We start from the raw sequence: 22,497 nt of genomic DNA, 5'->3' as shown, positions 1-22,497 counted from the left end.
AATTTCGGTTTAATTATGAATGAAATGTAATGTTATTTGTTAACATAATAAACTCTTACTCATTAAAAATCAATTATTATATTATTTCTCAATATAATCATCACTCAATTTAATTTAACTCACTCACTTTAACATGTCAACTAAAATAACAAAAGCATTCAAGGAAGACGATATACTAGCCGCATTAACTGATATGAAAGAAAATGAAACATCACTGAGAAAAGCTGCATTCAAACATGGCGTTCCAATCTCATCGCTCGAAGATCGAAAAAATAACAACAACAAAGGCTGGCTTAGGTACAACAATGATCAAAAGAAATTTCAACAAGAAAAGCAGATAACTTGGCATCTAAAAGAGCACGTTAAAAAAAATTGATCGCTATTTTTAAATGCGTTGCCAAGCAATATCAACAGACTGGTATAACTTCTGCATGTTTGGAATTGTGATGAAACAGGTTTTTGGGTGACCAAGGAAAAGCAACCGTAGTGTGTCGAAAAGGGACAAGACGTGCATTTAACTTACTAACAACAATGAAAAAATTCATTACACTGTAAACAATTGCTGCAACGCTGATGGGCATTTTGCATCACCATTTGTGATATACAATGCCAAAAGAAACTTAATGTTTTTTACACTTTAATGCAATCGTTTGTTTCCAGTACACTGGCATATTTTCACTTAATAAAACCAAACATAAATTATAATCATAATAATCAACATAAATCATAAGGTGTTAGCAATCACACAAAAATTTAATCCACTTTCATGAGCTTTAGAAGCCTCCGCAGCACCTTCATCATCTTGCTCAGACACAGCTTTATCATCTTCAACAGCCGCTGCAGCACCTACTCCAACTACACACCAATTACCATCTTTCTCAACTACACCAGGTTCAAGTTTTGAAAGACATTAAGCATGTGTTGAGCGTTGCAAAAACAGTATGGAGATAGAGTTAAGCAGTTTTTTCAAGCCAGAAATCAATCGCATGTTAAGAAATCGAAGCAGTTCAACATGTCAAAACTTGGCGGAAAATAGATTACCGAAGTAAATGTGATCGAGTTCCTCAAACAAAAAGATGAAGAAAAAGCAACAAAGGAAGCCCTGAAAGTTGCTAAACTTAACGCAAAGCGTAGACTCTCTATGCCAAGTACTTAAATGCCTGAGCAACCTCAACAAAACAATAATGAAGAACAAGTACCAGCAACCAAATGATTAAAGTTGCAAAATGTAAAAAAAGTAGAGTACAGTTACACACAGAAATGTTGTAGAATTCGATGTGTCAGGAACGGTTGTGCAAAGAAACATGTTTACCAAAGAAATGTGTAGTTGGAACTAAATTTTTTTGTTGCAAAAAATGTAAAAACTTAAATATAGTTTTTTAAATATAAATTGTGTTAAAAAAATTAATAAAAAAAAAGTTAAAATTTAAAAAACTTAATGTTTTCTCAAATGGGGCTTTATCAGAACGTCGCCTAAAACGCACATTTTTTTTTCTTTACATTAAACATTTTTTGACAATTTTATTATTACTTTTTTTACCATATATTTATATTATCTTATCTAGTTTTTTATTACCTATCTAATAAAAAAGAAATGTAAAAAAGAAAAATGAAAAGTAAAAATGTTATTTAATTTTTATTGATAAGTGAGCGGTTTGACCCGGTTTTACTCTATCCTTTTTAATTAATTTTTTTTTAATTCTTCAAAGATGTTGTTTTTTAGATACATACATTACATACATTAACTGCTAAATAGAGATTTTTACTTTCTCCATTCTTAAACATTATTTGGATATTCTCATTGACGAATATATAGGTGGGTGGGTATGTGGGGGGGGGGGGGGGGAAGATGGGGATGGAGGGGGATGCATCCCCCACCACCAGAATCTAAAAGTCCTAAAATATCTTAGAAGTTAAGTTTCTTTTTTTAGGAGACGCAAATAAGGTACAAAATAAAAAGAAATTTCAAAACCACCACCCTCCCCCCACTGACACGAAAAATCTCTGCATCTACACTAGATATTCTTACCATTCCATTTCATATTTGGGTAATTGAGGTCTCCAGCTAAGAGTAGCCGTTTTAGTTTTTAAAATAATTTCAGCTCTACGGGTGCAAAAGCTCTTTAGCCTAATTTTGCTTTAGATTCAGATATGATCAAACAATATTGCCATGATCCAACAACAGTGCCAGTAGTTCAAAATCTTATTCTTGTTTTGGTTTAAGTAAGACTTAAAACCTAATATAACAAATGCGCACTTTTTAATTATAGTATTATAAATTTTTATAATACTGTTATAATGCATTATGAAGTTAGGGCTGTTAAGAAAGTTAAGAAAAAAAATATTTATGCATAATAATCTTTTTTAGAATTAAATTTTTTCCTTTTTCATTTTACTTTTTATTTTTCTAATGCTAAACCATGCCTATTCTGTAAACTTAAGTTTTTTTGAAACTTCAGAAACCAGTCAGGTCAAATCATTTTTGTTTAAGCGCTTAATTAAGCGCTTAAACAAAAATGTGTCAAGCATTATAAGGTGTCCAAGTTTGCATTATTTGTAGTGTATGCAGCTTATTAGCTGTCCTAGTTTGCATTATTTGTATGCAGCGTATAAGCTGTCGTAATTTGAATTGTTGTTATTCGCGCTTTTTTTGAAATGTTATGGTCCAGTGCGTCCATCTGTTTTTATTACTTCAGTTCAATCAAAAACTCGTTCTCTAATGTTAAGGTTTAGATGTTTGTGTTTTTTGTCAGGTTGTAAAATTGTTATATTCATGTTTAAGCTATACGAGTTTTCAAATAAGGAAAACTGATCCTCTCCATCATGGCTATTATTATTTTAACGTGCAACATAAACGGTCTAAACGACCAAGACAAACGCGACAATTTTTTTGGGTTTCTCAAAAAGTCCACATTCGATCTTATCCTTTTTCAGAAATCCGGACCTTCAACTGTTAAACAGTGGAGTGACAAATGGACTGGCGAGTCTTTTTGGTACTCCAGTTCAAGTATAACTGTTGTCGGGTGGCGGTTCTTTCTTAATCCAATATTTCTTTCACGGTAGAAATATTAAACGTCATGATAAAAATTGATGAACACGAAATGCAGGTGCCGAATATTTACGATCCTAATGTGCCGAGAGAAAAGCGCCTTTTTTTCGGCAATCTTGGAGAATTTTCACAGGACACAAGACTACCCGTCCTGTTCGCCGGAGATTTTAACATGGTCGAAAGCCTGCCTCTCGACACAGAAGGCACAAACAACGCTAAATATCACACCTACGGCATTGACGAACTCAACGTCTTCCAAGGTAAGTATAACCTAGTAGATATTTTTCGTTTTAATTTTCCAAACAAAAGAGAATTCGAAATGGCGAAAGCAAAAAGTAAAATGTAGGCTCAATAGAATCTACTGCCTTGATAAAATCTCCAAATAGCAATATACACTAAAATTCTCATCAACCCCTTCCGATCACGAGTTCCTAACAACAACGTCAATTTTAGTAAAATTAGGAGAGAACCAGGATACTGGAAATTAAACTGTTCTCTTTCGGAAATAAAAGTGCATAGGGAAAAAGTTGAACTCGTAATTCAAGATCGGCAAACAAAAAAACGGTCCTATGATTCAATTTTAAAATGGTAGGACAACTGCAAATGTTTTATTAGGGCTGAATTGCAACAGAGATCGATACAGGAATGTGTGTTAAACAAAAAAAAAACATTAAAAGGATTGAAAACGAAATCCAACATGATTTTTTCGAACGAGTTTCCGGGAGCGTTTATTCGCACAAAGCAAAAACTAATCAAAGAAGGAGAAAAACGCTCAAAATTTTTGTATAATTTAGAAAAAATTCAACAGCGGAACAAGCCAATTACCGAAATTTGCAAGAATGACGGCACATTGACGAGTGAACCTGGTGAAATACTCAACGCCCTTGTTTCATATTATAAAAACATTTACACTAAAACGAAATTATGCAAAGACAGCCAAAACTATGTCTTGTCACACATCACTAAACATTTAAGTGATGATGAAAACCAAATTTTAAATACTCGCCTAACCGGCGTGGAACTAAAAGAAGCCCTTTTTAAATTTGAAAACGGAAAATCTCCGGGCTATGACGGACTTCTAGCTGAATTTTACAAAACTTTTTGACATATTTTAGAAAAAGATTTTAAAGAACTTGCTTCCGAAATACTGTTTGTAGAGAAATAAACCAGCCACTCTATGAAAAAATCATTAATTTCACTTATTCCTAAACAAGAAGACCTTACTGAATTCAAAAATTGGAGGCCAATATCCTGAAAAAAAGTTGTTTGGAAGTTATTGTTTTCTGGTTTTTGTTGCTTTCTGGTTGTTGTTTTCTGGTTGTAAAGTTGTTCAATACATTCAGTTGTTGAAAGTTGTTATTTTCTGGTAAATTTTTTGTTCTATTTTTTGGTAAATTTAAACAGATTTTTTTCTGATTTAAATTCAATAAAAGAAAAATAACTTAATCATAATAAAGTAAAAGAAGAAATAATGGAAATTACATTGAAAAATATCGAGAAATTAATTACAAACAAACTTGAAGAACAAAAAAAGAGTATTTTAAAACAAACTATTAAAAGATCAAAAAAAATTTTTACTGGTATAATTAGTGCAAATTTAAAAATACTCACTAATCGATAGATAAAATTGAAAAAGAAGTAGACACTAACCAAAGGATCCGTTCGGAACTCCGTCTCGTCGGATTTTTCTTGGTCTTTCGGAGTTTCGGAGTTCGAGAGAAATCGAGAAACATCGACAATTTTTCAATTTTTAAGCAAAGATTGTAAACAGTAACTTTTAAAATAATATGCGTGTGTGATATTAGTTAATGTATTTTAACTATTTAATAGTTTACCTTAACAAAAAAAATTTTAAGTCAAGATCATTATTTGTAATATATACAAAAACTGGTCGAGGTAACAACGAGGTAAGTTTTAAACATATAATACATTTTTTTTTTACAATAATGTCGTACTATTGCGGCAGAAAGTAAGTATACACCCTACCCAAATCGTAAAAATAATAGTTTAATGTGGTATTTCTTATTTTTAGAAACATAATAGAAGCAATTATTGCATTCTGTGAATTTACTTAATCAATATTCTTTGCACATCCTGTTTACAATAGCAAGTGTGACTCATGTTGTGTACTAAAAATTAAACTTTAAAGAGTTAACTTTGTATTGTTTAATTGTGCAAATTTTGAAGACAAGGTTAGTAATTGTTTTACAATGTTATAGTATTGTTATTATAATTAAGTTTTTAATAACAATTAACAAATAACTTTTTTTTATAGTCCTAAAAACTTTCAAAATGGTTCTGACCAGTTTTGACTTTAGGCCAAGTCATTAATAAATTATTATTATCCATTGTTGAGATGCATGTTGGGTTTTAGAGAATTTTTAGTTACAATTTGTTAGTTTAAGCTAATACTGATTAATTAATGTCTTAGGTTTTTCATTATTCATATTTGGCCATTTGTGTGATATATTTTGTGTAATTATTCATTTTTATATTTGAAGGTATGCCCAAATATCGTCGACTGAGAACAGAAGAAAGACTTCGCGCAGTGTTCTTGGCAGAAACAGGTGCAAGTTTAAGAAAAATAGCCAGAGAACTTAAAGCAACACCAATGGGTATTAAGAAAATAATAGATAAACATATCGAAACTGGTTCAACAGCTGATAAGAGGCGATCTGGAAGACCAAAGAAAACAACTCCACACACTGACAGAGTGTTAGTTCGAATGTCCTTGCAGGATCGTAGACTCACTGCCCCTCAACTCGGTCGAAAACTTTCTGAAGAACATGGGGTTACTCTGGCAACTCGAACTGTACGTCAGCGCCGTCTGAAAGCAGAACTTCGTGGATGTGTGGCTGCAGAGAAGCCACTGCTTTCAGCTACAAACGTTCGTCGACGATTGGCATTTGCCAAAGCACACAAAGACTTGACAGTAGATGATTGGAAACATATCCTGTTCAGTGATGAAAGTTCTTTCGAGTTGTTCCTTAGTTCCAAACGAGTAATTGTGCGAAGAAGAGTTGGTGAAAAATTCAGTAAAAATTCTATTGCGCCAACTGTCAAGCATGGAGGAAAGAGTTTAATGATTTGGGGGTGTATGTCTGGCTATGGGCTTGGGCACCTTTATCGATGTACTGGAAGTATAAACCAACACCAGTACATTGATGTACTACAAAACACAATGTTTCCTTCTGCTAGTGCACTGTTTGGGCAACTTAACTCGTTCTTCTTTCAGCATGACAATGCACCATGCCACAAGGCCAAGACTGTCACAGATTTTCTTCGGCGTAATCAGGTGGCAGTACTTGATTGGCCTGCTCAGAGCCCGGACATGAATCCGACTGAAAATTTGTGGAGCGTTATGGCAAAGAACATTGAAGGAAAGAGGCCATCTATCTTGGATAGTCTTTGGTTAATTTTGCAAGATGCATGGAACAATATTGATGATGTTACAATTACTCGCCTGTTTGAGTCAATGCCAAACCGTATGAAACATGTTATTAAAGCGCGAGGTTACCATACTAAATATTGATCAAACTGCATGTTCTTGATACAGAGTGTTGTTTTTGATGATTCTGATAAATAAAAATTGTGTTTGCAACAATTCACAGTGTTTTTAATTGCTTAAAATAATAAATGTATGCAAAACTCAATGGTGTATACTTACTTTATGCCGCTATAGTATATCGTATGATCAAAATAACTTTGTCCACCATAAGTCTAATATTCGGCCCACTATGCATTGTGGCGAAATTATGTAATAAAATGTTATCACTGATAACAAATAATAATAATTAATATTTCATTATACTTACCTATTAGATTAAATAACTTAATAACTTAAAATGTGATAACTTATCACAATTAAAATAAAATTAAGAACAAATATCTATCACAGTCAAATTGATATTTTTTCTTTTATAGAGAAAAATGGTTTCGGAAGCGTGGAAATTTTTTGATAAAATAGTGATAAATGATAAGAAATATGGAGATTGCAAAAAATGCCATAAAGATCGCTTTTACAGGAAGCAGCACAAACGGCCTAATTGGTCACGTCAAAAGATGCGAGAAAATAGATTTAAAACCATCCAGTTTCAGACCAATCTTGACTAAGATGTCGTTAAACTATCTTCTTGCCAAGTTGACAGCTCTTGATGGATATTCGATTAGGTCCATAACTCAATTTGAAACACTTGTTGTTGAATGTTTTTTGAAAATTATGGGCATAGTTTGCCTAAGTCAGCGTTCACAATTTCAGAAAAAATTAAGATGTTTCATGCTGAAGCCAAATGTTTAATGATAGCTGAATTGGCTACATTGAAAGTAAAAGGAGAAAAATTTGGACTAACAGGTGACGAATGGTGTAGCAATACAGGTAGAAGATACTACAATTTAAATGTTCATTACGAGCGAACATATTGTTTAGGAATGGTAAGATTGCCAACTCCTTGTTCTGCCGAAACATTAAACATTTTGATAATGCAAAAATTAAAAGAATTCGGTATAGATGATGAAGATGTTGCAGGTAAAACTACGGATGGCTGTAGCTGGATGGTGACATTGGGTACCATATTTAAGTTTCCACATCAAATCTGCCAGAATCATTCAATTCATATGAGTGTTTGTGATTGTCGCGAAACTGTGAACAAAGAAACTGAATCGGATATTGAAACAGAAACGGAAACTGATGGAAAGACTGAAGGAGAGTTTTTTATTGAATATTTGGAGAATGAGATTAAATATGAAGAAAGTGTGACAAAAAATCTACAGAAACTTCGAATACTAATTAAGTTTTTAAAATATTCATCGTTTCGATATGAAGTTCTTAAAAGAATAATACACAAAATTTTCGGATCTTCGCATGACAAAGGACTGTTGCTTAACAACCGCACTAGATGGAACAGTGTTTTTCAGATGATCAAAAGATTTTGTGAATTGCTTAGAAGCTGTAAAAAAAACACTCGAAGAACTAAACTGCTTATACATGTTAGATGAAATTGACTTGGATTTCCTAAAATCGCTGTCTGACTTATTGGAAGTCATTGCTGACGCTGCAGTTCGCTTGGAAAACCCAAATATAACAATTTTAGAGTGTGACATTGTTATGGAAACATTAGTAAGGAAATTGAAGGAACTAGAAACTAACATCAGTTCTAATTTTGCTGAGGCATTAATCTCCAGATACGAAAATTGTAAAAACATTATGTTGGTATCATAGAGTCGTTATTTGCACAATCCCGATTTTTTTAAAAATAAAAACCACACATTTTTTTACGCTTCTAAAAAAGATATTCAAGTTTATGCTGCAAAATTATTTTATCAACTATTTGCAGCAAAAAAAAATATTCTCGAAACAAAATCAGATGATTGCGCTAAAAGCAAACAAGAAGAACCATCACAATCGACATCTTTTTTTGCCGAAATTCAAGAATTTTTATATCAAAATCAATTAACAGCTAAAAAACCAAAAAAAGTCAAGACCTTCACCGATCAGTTAAAAGAATACGAAGTAACTGGTATGAAATCAGAAGCAGTTTTGAAATTTGAACAAGCCATCCACAGAATTCAAGCAACTTCCTCGGAAGCAGAAAGAGTTTTCTCCTCGTCTTCCAGATTTGTCTTAAAGTTTCGTAGCTCGCTTTCTGAAATGAAATGATAGATATTTTTATCTTTTTAAAATATTATTTTAAAAGATCTTCAGAATAAATACTCTTTTAAAATTTTTTTTTAGTTTTTGCTATAGGTACCCCAAGAAGTCTTTATTACAGAGCACCGCGGAAGAGCATTTAACTGAAAGTTCACGCCTCTTTCCTTACCAATGCCGGTTAGAAAGCCATTTATTAAATATAACTTGTTCGTTAAAAGATTGTGATAAGAAAAATAGCTAAGTACTAAGAAATATATAAACATAAATTTTTTAAAAGTTTATTATTAATTATAAATCGAAATATATAAAATTAAAAAAAATTAATATAAGAACAATGCTTAATTATCAACTAGATAGTTTAATTTTTTAATTTATAACAAAGTTTTATCGAGACTCCGATTTGTTCTCGACTCCGACGGAGTTTTTCTTGATTTTTCTCGACTCCGTTTTTTCTCGATTTTGGATCCTTTGACACTAACAAATCGAAAGTCTTGAGCATAGAAAACGACCTACGCGATTTTAAAGAAAGTCTAAACTTTTAAGAAATAAGTATCATGGAAAAATTAAATCAGATCACAAAGCGTTTCGAAAAAGATATAAACAATTCGGTCTCGAAGGAATAATTTAAGAATAGACGGAATATATGAAAAACCAAATGAAAATTGGGCTGAGTGCGAAAATGTAGTAAAGGAAATGTTCAAAAAACAACTTAAAATTACCAATGATATTGTTATAGAAAGAGCCCATAGAATTGGCCAATCTAAAGAAGATAAGAAACCAAAAACTATTATTCTAAAGTTATTAAATTTTCAAGACAAAATAAAAATACTCAACGCTACAAGAAACTTGCGAGGAACAGGGATATATGTTAATAAGGATTTAGCTAAAGAAACGATCGAAAGCCGAAAAAAATTGTGGGATCAAGTCAAAAAGCTGCGACTTGAAGGTAAGTATGCAGTTATGAAATATGATAAAAATTTTTTTAGAGAATTTTGGAAGTAAATGCGTTCGTTCTTAAAAAGAACTCCTTTTCAATTTATTTGTTATAACTTATCATGGCTTTAATAAGTGACTTTAAAACTCTTGCCTTTAATTTTTTTGAAACGAAATTTTTTTCATTACACGAAAACTCCGACCCAGATATTAATTATTTTCATGACACAAAAATTGAATGTTCTTACTATTATCCGAATGAATTAAAAGGAATTCTATTTAAGAATGTAAACAAGGAAACCAACGATAAAATTAGAATTCTACACGTAAATATCAGAAGCATTAATTGTAATTTTGAATAGTTTTAAAGTTTACTTGAGGAAACTTAATACTTTTTTAATATTATTTGCTTAACTAAAACTTGGGCTACCTCAAACGACATTAATAAAAATTCGAATTTTTATCTTTCTCGTTTTGAAATGATTTTACTTGAAATGCAAATAAATAAGCGCGGTGGTGGAGTTCTAATTTACGTTCGTGAAAATATCAGGCATTGCTTTAGAAATGATCTTTGCGTTCGGTGATGAAGAAATTAACAATTAGAGATTATTAACGAACGAACAAAAAACATAATTAGCTGTTGTTAGCGACCGCCTGATGGTGTGAGCGAGAACTCAAGCATGTTTTTACAGCGAAAAGTTATTGCAAAGGGTAACGACGAAAAGAAAAAAAACTTTCTGGTTGGTGATTTTAATATGAATTGTTTTGACTACAATGGCAATAACCAAGTTAGAAATTTTTATGGTTCAATTTTTGAATCTGGAGCAATTCCTTTAATAAATCATTCAACAAGAATAAAAAAAAATTCAGCAACTTTGCCGGATAATATTATTTCCACAGACTTGTTCAACAGTGGCATAAAATTGGGCATCTTAAAAACAGATATTTCAGACCACTTTCCTATTTTTCTAGCCATAAACACTGACCAACCGGCTAAACAAAAATTAAATAAAGTTATAAAAAACGTTTTTTTAAACCATCAAACATTGAGTCTTTCAAAAATCAGCTCTCATTATTACATTGGAAACACTTAAATTTTAATAAAAACGCAAACAACCTTTATGAAAAGTTCTTTGAAACATTCACCTCTGTTTACGAATCTAATTTCCCAATTGTTACAATTACATTAAAAACAAAACACTTTAATAATCCATGGATTACCAAAGGATTCAAAAAATCATCCAGTACTAAACAAAAGTTATACATAAAATATCTGAAAACAAAATTACAAGCTAGCGAAAAAATTTACAAAGATTACAAAAATCTTTTCGAAAAAATCCAAAAAAATTAAAAAAAAACTTACTATTCAAAATTAATTAATAAGGTTAAAAATGACTCAAAAAGCATGTGGCAAGTATTGAAAGAAACCACTGGAAAACAAAAAACATGCTCAAGCTCTTTGCCACAAATGCTTTAAGTCGATAATAATAGCTTGTATGAACCGCAAATAAAAGCTCATGAATTCAATAAATATTTCACAGAAATTGGATCAACTCTGTCAAGTAAAATACCAAAAACCCAAACCTCATTTTATGATTTTTTGATACCTATTGATAAAGATACTTGCTCTGAAGAATTATCTGCCGAACTATCACTTGATGAGTTTGAAAAAGCCAGGGATAAGTTTTTAAAATTAAGTTAAAAAAATTCATTCTCTTTATGGACAACATTCTAAAATTCTACTAAAAATGTATGTAAAATGTATTTGTCAATTGTCTTTAGCTTATTATATATAAGGATGTGTTGTATCTTTACATAATGTAAATACGTTAAATTTTTAATATATATATATATATATATATATATATATATATATATATATATATATATATATATATATATATATATGTAATAAATAAATATTTTTACTTTTTAAGGTTCCGATGATAAGATTCTTATGATCTTCTTTCAGAAACCTAGCTTTATATTGTTAGTACGCTGAATTGTATCATTTGCGTAATTGTGTTACGACTTATGTTTATGTATTACGACTTATGAATCATGTAACACGACTAACATTGTAAACATTGTAACATTATAAAACTTTCGGAATTCCAGGTATCACATTAAGCCCGTGATCTTATAGATAACGCAGAATTTAAAAAACTAGTTTCATTTTATCTATAGACCAAGAAAAGGCGTTTAACAAACTTGATCGTGCGCTTCTGCTGCAAATTCTCCTAAAACTTAATCTCGGAGAAAATTTTGTATCTTCTGTTAACACTCTACATTCAGAAGTTTCGGCATCTGTTCTGAATTGCGGTTTTTGTCGGTCTTCTTCCCTACGGTAAGAGGAGTCAGACACGGCGACCCTCTCTCTCTTCTGCTGTACGTTTTTTTCGCCAAAGCTCTTGCTTTGGCGGTTAGAGCGTTTAGCAGAATGGAGGGTTTCCCACTACCAGGAACACCAAAACCTCTTAAATTACAACAGTAAGCAAACGGTTCGAACTTTTTTGCTAGGGACGTAAAATCTGTCCCTAATTTTTTTGAAAAGGTAAAACTGTTTGAAAAAGCAAGTGGTTCAGTGATCAATGCCTCAAAAACCAATGGGTTTTGATCCTAAAATGTATCCAGAATTGGACAACATAGAGTGGAACAATAACACAGGTTTCAAAATATTAGGTGTTACTTTTTACACCTGAGTGAAACTACAATTTCAACTGGTTAGTAACTGTAAACAAAGTAGAGAAAAAACTCAATTTCCTGGGACTACATACTTTGTCACTTAGGGGAAAAACGATGTTGATGAATACGCTAGCAATGTCAAAAGTGTGGTTTCTGGCAAACTTGTTGCCCATTTTTGATTGGGTAATAGAACGATTGCATAGAGTCATTTTTGAAAATCTGTGGCAAAAGACCGATTTCAATCTGATCAAGAGAGAGACACTTTTCTTATCCGTCAAAAGCGGGGGTCTCGGAATTTTATCTCCAAAGGAGCAGAGTCTTTCACTTCGCCTCAAAACGCTCTTTCAACTGAAAGAATGCCGAGATTACTACTTATCAAAGTATTGGTTGGCAAGTTCACTAATAAAATTTACAAACCAAAACCAAAGCTAGAACTTTTTAAGACAAAACAATTTTGCAAAATACTGGGACAGCAAAACGTCTCAGTACTACAAAACTACAATTAAAATAATAGGCAAAAATGGGTCACTGTTTAACATCCCCCTAAAATCAATAAAAAATTTTTACTAAGAAGTGGCGAAAAACAAAAAGACAGCCGTACCAGCAGAACTTTTCTGGAACGGTTCAACAAAAACAAGAATGCCGTAGACCCATATTTGGAAAAAAACTTTACCTCCCACGCATGCGGACCGACGCAAAAAATCCTCTGTCAATTTTTACACAACAGTCTACCTTCTGCGGCCTTGCTATCCAATAGCTCAAGGCAACAGATAGTTAAAAACACCAAATGCAAAACTTGTGGTAAAATTTAAAATGGGTGCTCCAAAAACAAGAATCTGAGTTTTTATAAATTTTAATTATATCATTTTGTTTTACATCTAACTAACATTTAGGAATAGAGCAGGAAACTTGTGGTAAAATTGATGACAATATCCACATCTTTGCCTACTGTCCTCCTTCTGTTGAAATATGGGAGTATTTTAAACATGTATATAACTCCTTGACATCCCAAAACCCAATTTTCTCCTAAAAATTCAGTTTTCTTGATTGAAACAGCTAATCTATTGGAGAAAACCTCCACTTCGTAATTGTAATTGACACTCAAACTCAAAGATACCACCATATGTTTAGCAACATATGGTGGTAACATACTGCGGAGATTTCCTGTCAACATTTTTGTATTAAGAATGTTTTTTGCGAAGTAGAGAATGGGAATCTAAAACTAAACGTATGAGCTAAAACAAAACAACGGCTCGAAGCAAGATCTGCATATTTTGTAAAGGCTTACTCTTATCTGCATATTTTCCTTATCTTTTATACTACAAAACTATTGTTATTTATGGTTAGATAACCACCGAAAGCCCTTATTTAATGATATGTAATTTCAACATATAAATGTTATCTATAGTGTTTGTAACGTAAAGTTTGTGTAAAAGTCCTGTAATTTTTTACTTGTTTTGATAAAAAAAAAAATTTTCCTTCCAAAAAAAACAACTTTTAACCTATTTTGAATATCCTATTCTAAAACTCTATCTATATTCTCGATTCCTTTCCGCGCAACGGCCCTAAAATGTATACATTTCTATGTATATATATATATATATATATATATATATATATATATATATATATATATATATATATATATATATATATATATATATAGATAGATATATATATATAAATATATATATATGTATATATATATATATATATATATATATATATATATATATATATATATATATATATATATATATATATATATATATATATATATATATATAGATAGATATATATATATAAATATATATATATGTATATATATATATATATATATATATATATATATATATATATATATATATATATATATATATATATATATATATATATATATATATATATATATATATATATATATATATATATATATATATATATATATATATATATATATACACAGTATTGGACAAAACATTTGCAACCAACATCGAATAATGCTAAAAAGTGTTCCTAATTTTACATGTCTTAAAAACGAAACGAACTATACTACCACAGCAAACGGTTCAGGAGTCTGGAGTCATAGCATGCCATGACATGAGCAATCAGCTGACAGGTGAGAGCACACAGGCAGAATTTCGTTGACAAGTGCCATTTTGCAGCGGACAAAACAAGTGCAACTTTTTTGGTTTGTTTAATTTTCTTAAGTCTGGTTCGTGTCAACGTCACGGAAGTTTTTTAATAATTAAAGGAAGTATCCAGAAGTTTCCGGATGTTTCCAGAAGCATGCAAAAGTTTCCAGAAGAAGCATCTAGAAGCATTCAGTAGCATCCAGATATATCCAGAAACATTCAGAAGCATCCAGACGCATCCAGAAGCTTCCAGAAGCATCGAAAAGAAGCATCTAGAATCTTCCAGAACAGGTTCACACAGGTTCATTTTACTATATAAGAGACATGTAATTCAGTCAGTATATGGAAGTCAATCAGTCAGTATTATCAAGACAGTTTATCGAAGTGAGTTTTATCAAAGTGTTTTATCGAAGAACATCAATTCAATACAAGAAGTGAAATGCAACAAGTGTTTCATTACATCAATACAGTCCACATCCAACCAAGACGTTGTGTTCCACAGAGCATTATTGTATCATCACAAGGTAAATGTAACACGGTAAGCCTTGAGAAGCGTGATTATTTATTTTTATTATTTTTATGACTTCAAGTGCAAAAATGGCTCCCGACAGTCTTAAATTGGAACTAAGAAAGAAAATTATTGGCGATTACGTAAGTGGAATGTCACAAAAAAGTATTTGTGATAAATATCGCGTGAAAAAATGGACCGTGTCGAGACTATGTTCCAAATATCGTTCTCCGGATAAGTTGGCAGCAGATAATAAAGATAGAAAACCGCGTTCCACCACTTCTAGAGAGGATTCTATGATTGTCAGATCCGTCAAGAAGGATCCCTGGATATCGTCAGTCGAGATACAAAAGCAATTAGAGCTACCTGTATCGGACCAAACAATCAGACGACGTGCTGTTGAAGCCGGATTGTTTTCTCGACGCCCTGCAAAGAAACCGTTGATTTCACTAAAAACCAGAAGAAAAGACTTGCTACATCTCATATTGACTGGAATGTGCAGAAATGGCGAACTGTCCTGTTCAGTGATGAATCGAAGTTCAACATCATTGGGAGCGATGGCATTTGCCGTGTACGTCGACCGGCCGGAAAACGCCTCGATTTACGTTACTGCCATAAGACCGTGAGGCATGGTGGAGGCAATGTAATGGTCTTGGGGTGTTTTTCTGCTAACGGTCTAGGTCCAATACATCGAAACGATGGAATAATGGACCGTTTCATGTATAAAAATATCCTGAAAGATGTTATGTTACCTCATGCTAAATGGAATATGCCAATAAAATGGGTTTTTCAGCAAGACAACGATCCGAAACACACTGCAAAAGTAGCCAAGCAGTGGTTTCAAGACAACCACCTATCGGTGATGGATGGGCCGCCTCAATCTCCGGATCTCAACCCTATCGAGAACCTGTGGGAGATCGTCAACCGCAGAATTAATTGTGAAGGTGCTCGTAATAAGTATCAACTGTTTGAACAAATCCAAAAGGCCTGGGCAGCGATTCCACAAAGTTTCATTGATCATTGATAATAGACTTTATTCTTTCTTAAATGTAAATAATATTCTTTACAATAAATAATTTGGTTTTAAATCCGGTCATTCGTATCATGCAATAATTAATCTTTACAAGAAATATTTAAAGTTTTTGATGAACAAAAATTTACTTTAGGTGTTTTTATTGATCTAAGCAAAGCGTTTGATACCGTAGATCATAATATTCTCCTATATAAACTTGAAAATTATGGTATCAAAAATTCTAACTTAGATTGGTTTAAGAGTTATTTGAAGAATAGAAATTAATGCATTTTATATGATGGCGAAAAAACCGATTTAATGACAATTAGCTGCGGAGTCCCCCAAGGATCGATTTTAGGACCGCTTTTGTTTCTCATTTATATAAATGACTTGAGTAAATTTTCCAATATCTTAAACTCAATTTTATTTGCCGACGATACTAATGTATTTTATTCTAATAAAGATATTAATATTTTATTTGCAACAATGAACAAAGAGCTTGAGAAACTAAGCGAATGGTTTATATCGAATAAATTGTCCATAAATGTTAAAAAAACAAAATATACTTTCTTCCATCGTCTTCATGATAAAGACAACGTTCCTTTAAAACCTCCTGAGCTTTTTATTAGTAACTCTTATGTCAAAAGAGAGCGTTCTTTGTTGTTTCTAGGTGTAGTTTTAGTTGAAAATGTAACGTGGAAAGAGCACATACGTAATCCATAATAAAATTTCAAAAAATATAGGCCTCTTATATAAAGCAAAACAGTTGTTAAACCAAACTTGTTTGAAATTTATTTATTTTTCTTTTATTCATTGCTATCTAAATTACGCTAACGTTGCTTGGTGCAGCACTAATGTATCTAAAAATAAAAAGCTTTTAATTAAACAAAAACACGCTGTTAAAATTATTGGAAATGTGCACACTAAATTGCTCGCACACTAAATTTCTTTTTAATAAATTCAAAATACTCAACGAATTTCAACTTAATTTATATCATATTCTTATATTTATGTTCAAAGTAGACAATAAAATGGCACCCATTTTATTTAACTCATTTTTTGAAAAATTAAATCATTTATACCCAACAAGATTTTCAAATAACAATTATATTCAACCAAAAGCATATTACTCTGCTACTAAGTTCTCGATTGCAATCAGAGGACCTAAATTATGGAACACATCGTTCCCTTGATCAATTTAAAAATAAAATAAAAAATAAACTTTTGATAATTGACAATGAACAAGACTTCTTCTGAAACTTTTAAATAGGAGTAATCAATCGTTTCATTTACTTGTTATTTACTTTATTTTTGATCATATTTATTTTTGATTTTAATCTGAATCTTTACCTTTCTTTGATGTTCATGTTTCATCTCATTTTTATTTATTTTTAAATTCAAAATCTTAATAAATAAAAGTTTGAAAGGAAATAAAATTATGTGTGTAAAAAGTATTTTTTATATTTGCATTTTATGCATATATCACATTGTGATAACGGTAATACTTTTTTGTTATTTATATTCTTGTTTTGAAGGGGCTTGGCGATAAGACTGAATTTGTCTTCTTCTTGCCCCAGCCGTGTTTATACATTTTGTAAAAGTCTAATTTTGTAAAATAATTCTTTATGGCGAAATACATAAAAAAAAAAAAAAAATTTTGTGATGAATAAAACTTGAAGAACTTTGTCTCTAAACAGTTATATAGTTATTTCTCTAAATTAAAAAAATGCAGCACTTTTATATAAAGAAACTAAATCAGCATTATTTGGTTGCACTCGTTTTGTCCGATACTGTATATATATATATATATATATATATATATATATATATATATATATATATATATATATATATATATATATATATATATATATATATATATATATATATATATATATATATATATATATATATATATATATATATATATATATATATATATATATGTAAAATTCAATAAATACGACTGCGTATAAACTTTTTAAATATATATATATATTTTAATAAAGTGAATTTAATAAATAATATTAATAAAAAATAATAATAAATAAATTTAATAAAATATTTTAATAAAAAATATAGTTTAATAAAGATTTGAAGATACGAAATGCGAACTCAAAAAATCAACTCGTTTTTCTTCAAAAATGCTTATCCAATAACATAACTTCAAAATCGTTTAAAATAAAAACTCCAATCCATACTAAAAAAGCAAAAAACATAATGAAGGAATACAGTAAAAAACTACTAATTCATGCTCGTAACGAAGCCAAACACAGATTATATTCAAGTAAGAAATTAATTAATGAATTAAATATATTTCTTCAGACAAAAGTAAGATTACACGATTATGAGTTAATTAATAGTATAACCAACAAATCAAAAAGTTACCATTATATTAAGAAAAAAACGGAAATGAAAGAAAAATATTATAAATTACAAATTTCACCGATTATAAAAAATACTTTTGATCCTCCCAATCAAGTTATTAAACTTGCTATACTCAATTTAACTAATGTTACTCTGGATAAATCAACAACTGAGCTACTCAATTTAAGTCCAAATTTTGTACCGTTGCAGAAAAAAATTCCTTATATGGATATTATAACTAATATCGAAACTTGCGCTTTACAACTTGAAAAACTTAAAAAACCAACACAGGCAGAAGCTCTACGACAAAATTGTTCACAAATTTTAACAAGTTCACTAAAATTAAAAGATAATATAACTAAGCAACAACGTCTTTCCATAAACAAATTAAAAAACAATTCTAATATTAAGATAAAGCCTTTCGATAAAGGCACAGGTTTCGCGTTATTAAACCAAAATGATGCATCTCTCAAATTAGAAGAACAAATAAAAAATAGCAAAATTATTGATTATGATCCAACATCCACATTGACTACTAAATTTCAAAGACAATTGTGCAAATTAAGAAAAGAAGGTAAGCTAGACACAAATACAAACTTTAAAATGTATCCATCAGATTGTAACCCACCAAGGATTTACGGAATGATTAAAGCTCACAAACAAAATGCAAATATAAAAAATACTTTTTACACACATTATTTTATTTCTTTTCAAACTTTTATTTATTAAGATTTTGAATTTAAAAATAAATAAAAATGAGATAAAACATGAACATCAAAGAAAGGTAAAGATTTAGAAAAAGATTACCCAATGCGCCCCGTTGTATCAACAATTAACACACCACCTTATGGAACATCTGATTATCTTGTTAAAATTATTCAACCGACTCTGAACAAAAATAAAAGTAGACTTATGAATTCTAATAGTTTTGTAAATGAAGCTAAGCAATGGATAATAGATCCTAACGAAGTTCAAGTTTCATTTGATATAGTCAATTTATATCCATCCATACCCATTGACGAAGCAATTCCGGTTATTATTGATATATTGAACGCTGACATTGATGACTTAAAAACTCGAAATAAACTTACTCTTGCGGACATTCACCAATTAATTGAACTTTCATTATGTATATGCTATTTTTTATATGAAAACAATATCCGAGTAATACCTAATTCAGGTCCTATAGGTTTATCTTTAATGGTTGTTATAGCGGAAGCGTTTTTACAAAATATAGAAAGAAAGGCCCTTAACATAGCAATTGTTTATACATCCGTATCAAAAACTAACAAGATATATGTAGATGATTGTCACGCTCGCTTCGCTTCAATAAAACAACAACAAATGTTCCTGAACATCCGTAATGAACAACATCCTGCCATAAAATACATAGTGGAACTTGAAAACGACCTCAAACAACTCAATTTTCTAGATATTAATATTACAAACACAGGCTCTGGAGCTTATGAATTTCAAATACATCGAAAAGAAGCTATTACAAATGTTCAACTTAAACCTAACTCGAACATTAATCCTAACATTATTATTGGCGTTTTCAAAGGATTTTTATGTCGTGCAAAAAGAATTTGCTCTCAATAACACTTTCAAAAAGAAATTGATTTTCTAATAGACATATTTGTTGAAAATGGCCACGACAAGAACATTCTAAATAATATTACTATAGACTATTTAAAAAACGATTCAAAAACACCACATGTCAACCATTAGATACCCAACCCTTTATAAAACTACCTTGGATACCAATTGTTGGTCCAAAACTTCGTAAATTTTGAAAACAAAACATAAAGGCTATTTTCACATTAACTCCCAATTTAAAAAATATTTTCTGCAACAATAAAACTAAACTACCACTAAACACAAATCCTGGCGTATACCAGCTAAAATGTTCATGCGGTTCGATATACATTGGTGAAACTAAAAAGGTGATATCGAGATGTATTGAACACCAGAAAAACAGCTTAAAAGAAAAATGGTCCACTTCGGGTGCAACTGAACATTCCAAAACATGCCATTGTAAGTTTGATTGGTTGCACCCCAAAACATTATCTGTAGCCCCAAAATATCGAGCTCGGAAAATCAGACAGTCACTCGAAATAAGCAAAGCTAGGGTTCGACAGGAGTTGAGAAATGGTGATGTGGTTCTCAATCGGGATGACGGTGATAACGGGACAACTAAAACCTGGGGGCCATTTTTTAATAAAATCTGCTGAAGTCAGTTATTTGAGAAAGTTTTTTGTATTATATTTTGGCTTTTTAGTGTTATATATATATATATATATATATATATATATATATATATATATATATATATATATATATATATATATATATATATATATATATAAACAGTTGTATAACTCATATATTGTAAAACCTTAATATAATTGTAACCTGAGTTAATGTAATTTTATAAAATTGTAAATATTTATTGTTTAAAAAAAAAAAAAAAAATAACCAAATTAACATCACGAGGCACTTTAACCTAAATCTTTTTAACGTTTCTTAAACTCTCTTTTTCAATACAACATTCTTCCCAATACAACTTCCCAATACAACATTCCATACAAGCCTACTCGTGTAACTCCTCGAACCGAATCTCTCATTGATAACATTTTTACTAACATTTTTACTAGAAATGCCACAAATAATGACTTTGCCGAATACCGAACACCGAATATTCGGGTTAACTCTGCGTTAAAAAGCCGAATATTCGGTAACACTTAGAAAATTTTACGGTTGACAGTTTCCAATCTGAATTAGTAAAGTTAATACTGTTGTCACGCTACGGGTAATTACGCGTATTTTTTTTATTTGTGTGTTTGGGCATGTTATTTGTAGACTATCTGTTACATCAAACTTTGGTTTTTACAAGTTGTATTTCTTAAAACTCGTTAAGTAAGATACATACACAAATGCGTAATTCTATAGTTTAGAGCATTTAGTGGTAATGACGTCGCTTGCTAAAGATTTGGAGAATTTAGTAATAACTGCGTTGTTTGCAGTTTATATTAGTAGTTAATGTATCTATAGTAGGGGAGAACGGGGTGAGATGGGACATGGGGTGAGATGGGACTTGGCAATATCTCTGTGAAAAATTTAATAAAGCAAAGGTTTTTATATATGTTATAAGTTTGCAATAGCTTCTTCATATTACTGTCTTTTTTAAGTTTCAGAAGTATTTTTTTTTCGGATAATTTGCGAATATGTAAAAATCTAACAATTTTGCTGGATTTTGAAGACATCATTAATATTAAATATTCATGTGTTGTTTGCATATATTTTTATGTTTATGGTTTTTAATTATTCACTATTGTTTTATTTAACTACTGAAGAAATATGATTAGCATATGGCTACGAGAACTATATAAAATAAAGGTTTTCTCACTCCTACTAGTGATGGGTTGACTTGGGACAGGAGAATTGGGGTGAAATGGGACACTGTTCAATTTTATCATTTTTTTAATTTACTGCACTTTAACTTTTATAATCAATATTTTTGTAAAAAAAGCAGGTGAACTGAAAATTATGTTTATGTTTATGATAAGATTTCAATGTTTACTTTATAGTAAAGTGTTTTTTATCATAGAAAATAATTATATTGGATTTCTTTGTTACTTTGTCCTGAAGACATTTTTCACAGTAAGTATTGTTTTAATGCCAATCATTTTTTATTTTAAATTCAGTTTGAATAAAGTTCTTCACTATTAGCCTTATTAAATTTAATCACATTATAAGTTTTATAGGATTGTGATACTATTTTATTTTCATTAAAATAAATTTGAAATTTATAGCCTAATCTGGATTTTGGTTAATGCAATTAAAAAGAGCATAATTTTTTTAAATAATTGAGTGAGTAATATGAGTAATAGTTTTTCGGATGCCAAGAAAGTACAAACGAGTGAAAAGTCGGTTAAAGCCTGATGCTCATACAAAAGCTGCTGTGATGGCTGCCGAATCTGGCAGTTTATCACAAAGAGCAGCTGCACAAGAGTATACAATTTCAAAATCAAGTTTACAGCGGAAAATAAAGGTAATAAAGAAACTTCTTACAGTAACTTATGCTTTGATGAGCAACATAAATATATTTTTAATAAGACACAAGAATATGAACTTTCAATATATCTACGTTAAGCACCTAAT

At 30.6% G+C, this 22,497-nt stretch overlaps 1 protein-coding gene across 1 annotated transcript; it reads left to right on the top strand.

The window, feature by feature from the left end:
- The first annotated feature begins 18,189 nt into the window (after window positions 1-18,189).
- Window positions 18,190-19,065, top strand: LOC136076169 (uncharacterized). Its single transcript, XM_065789643.1, has one exon. The coding sequence runs from the start codon at window positions 18,190-18,192 to the stop codon at window positions 19,063-19,065; it is 876 nt and encodes a 291-aa protein (XP_065645715.1).
- The last annotated feature ends 3,432 nt before the right edge of the window (window positions 19,066-22,497 follow it).

This window comes from Hydra vulgaris, chromosome 02 (assembly GCF_038396675.1).
Source record: "Hydra vulgaris chromosome 02, alternate assembly HydraT2T_AEP".
Classification (NCBI taxonomy): Eukaryota; Metazoa; Cnidaria; class Hydrozoa; order Anthoathecata; family Hydridae; genus Hydra; species Hydra vulgaris.
The sequence above is the reverse complement of the archived record's forward strand: the minus strand, read 5'-3'. Positions and strand labels throughout refer to the sequence as shown.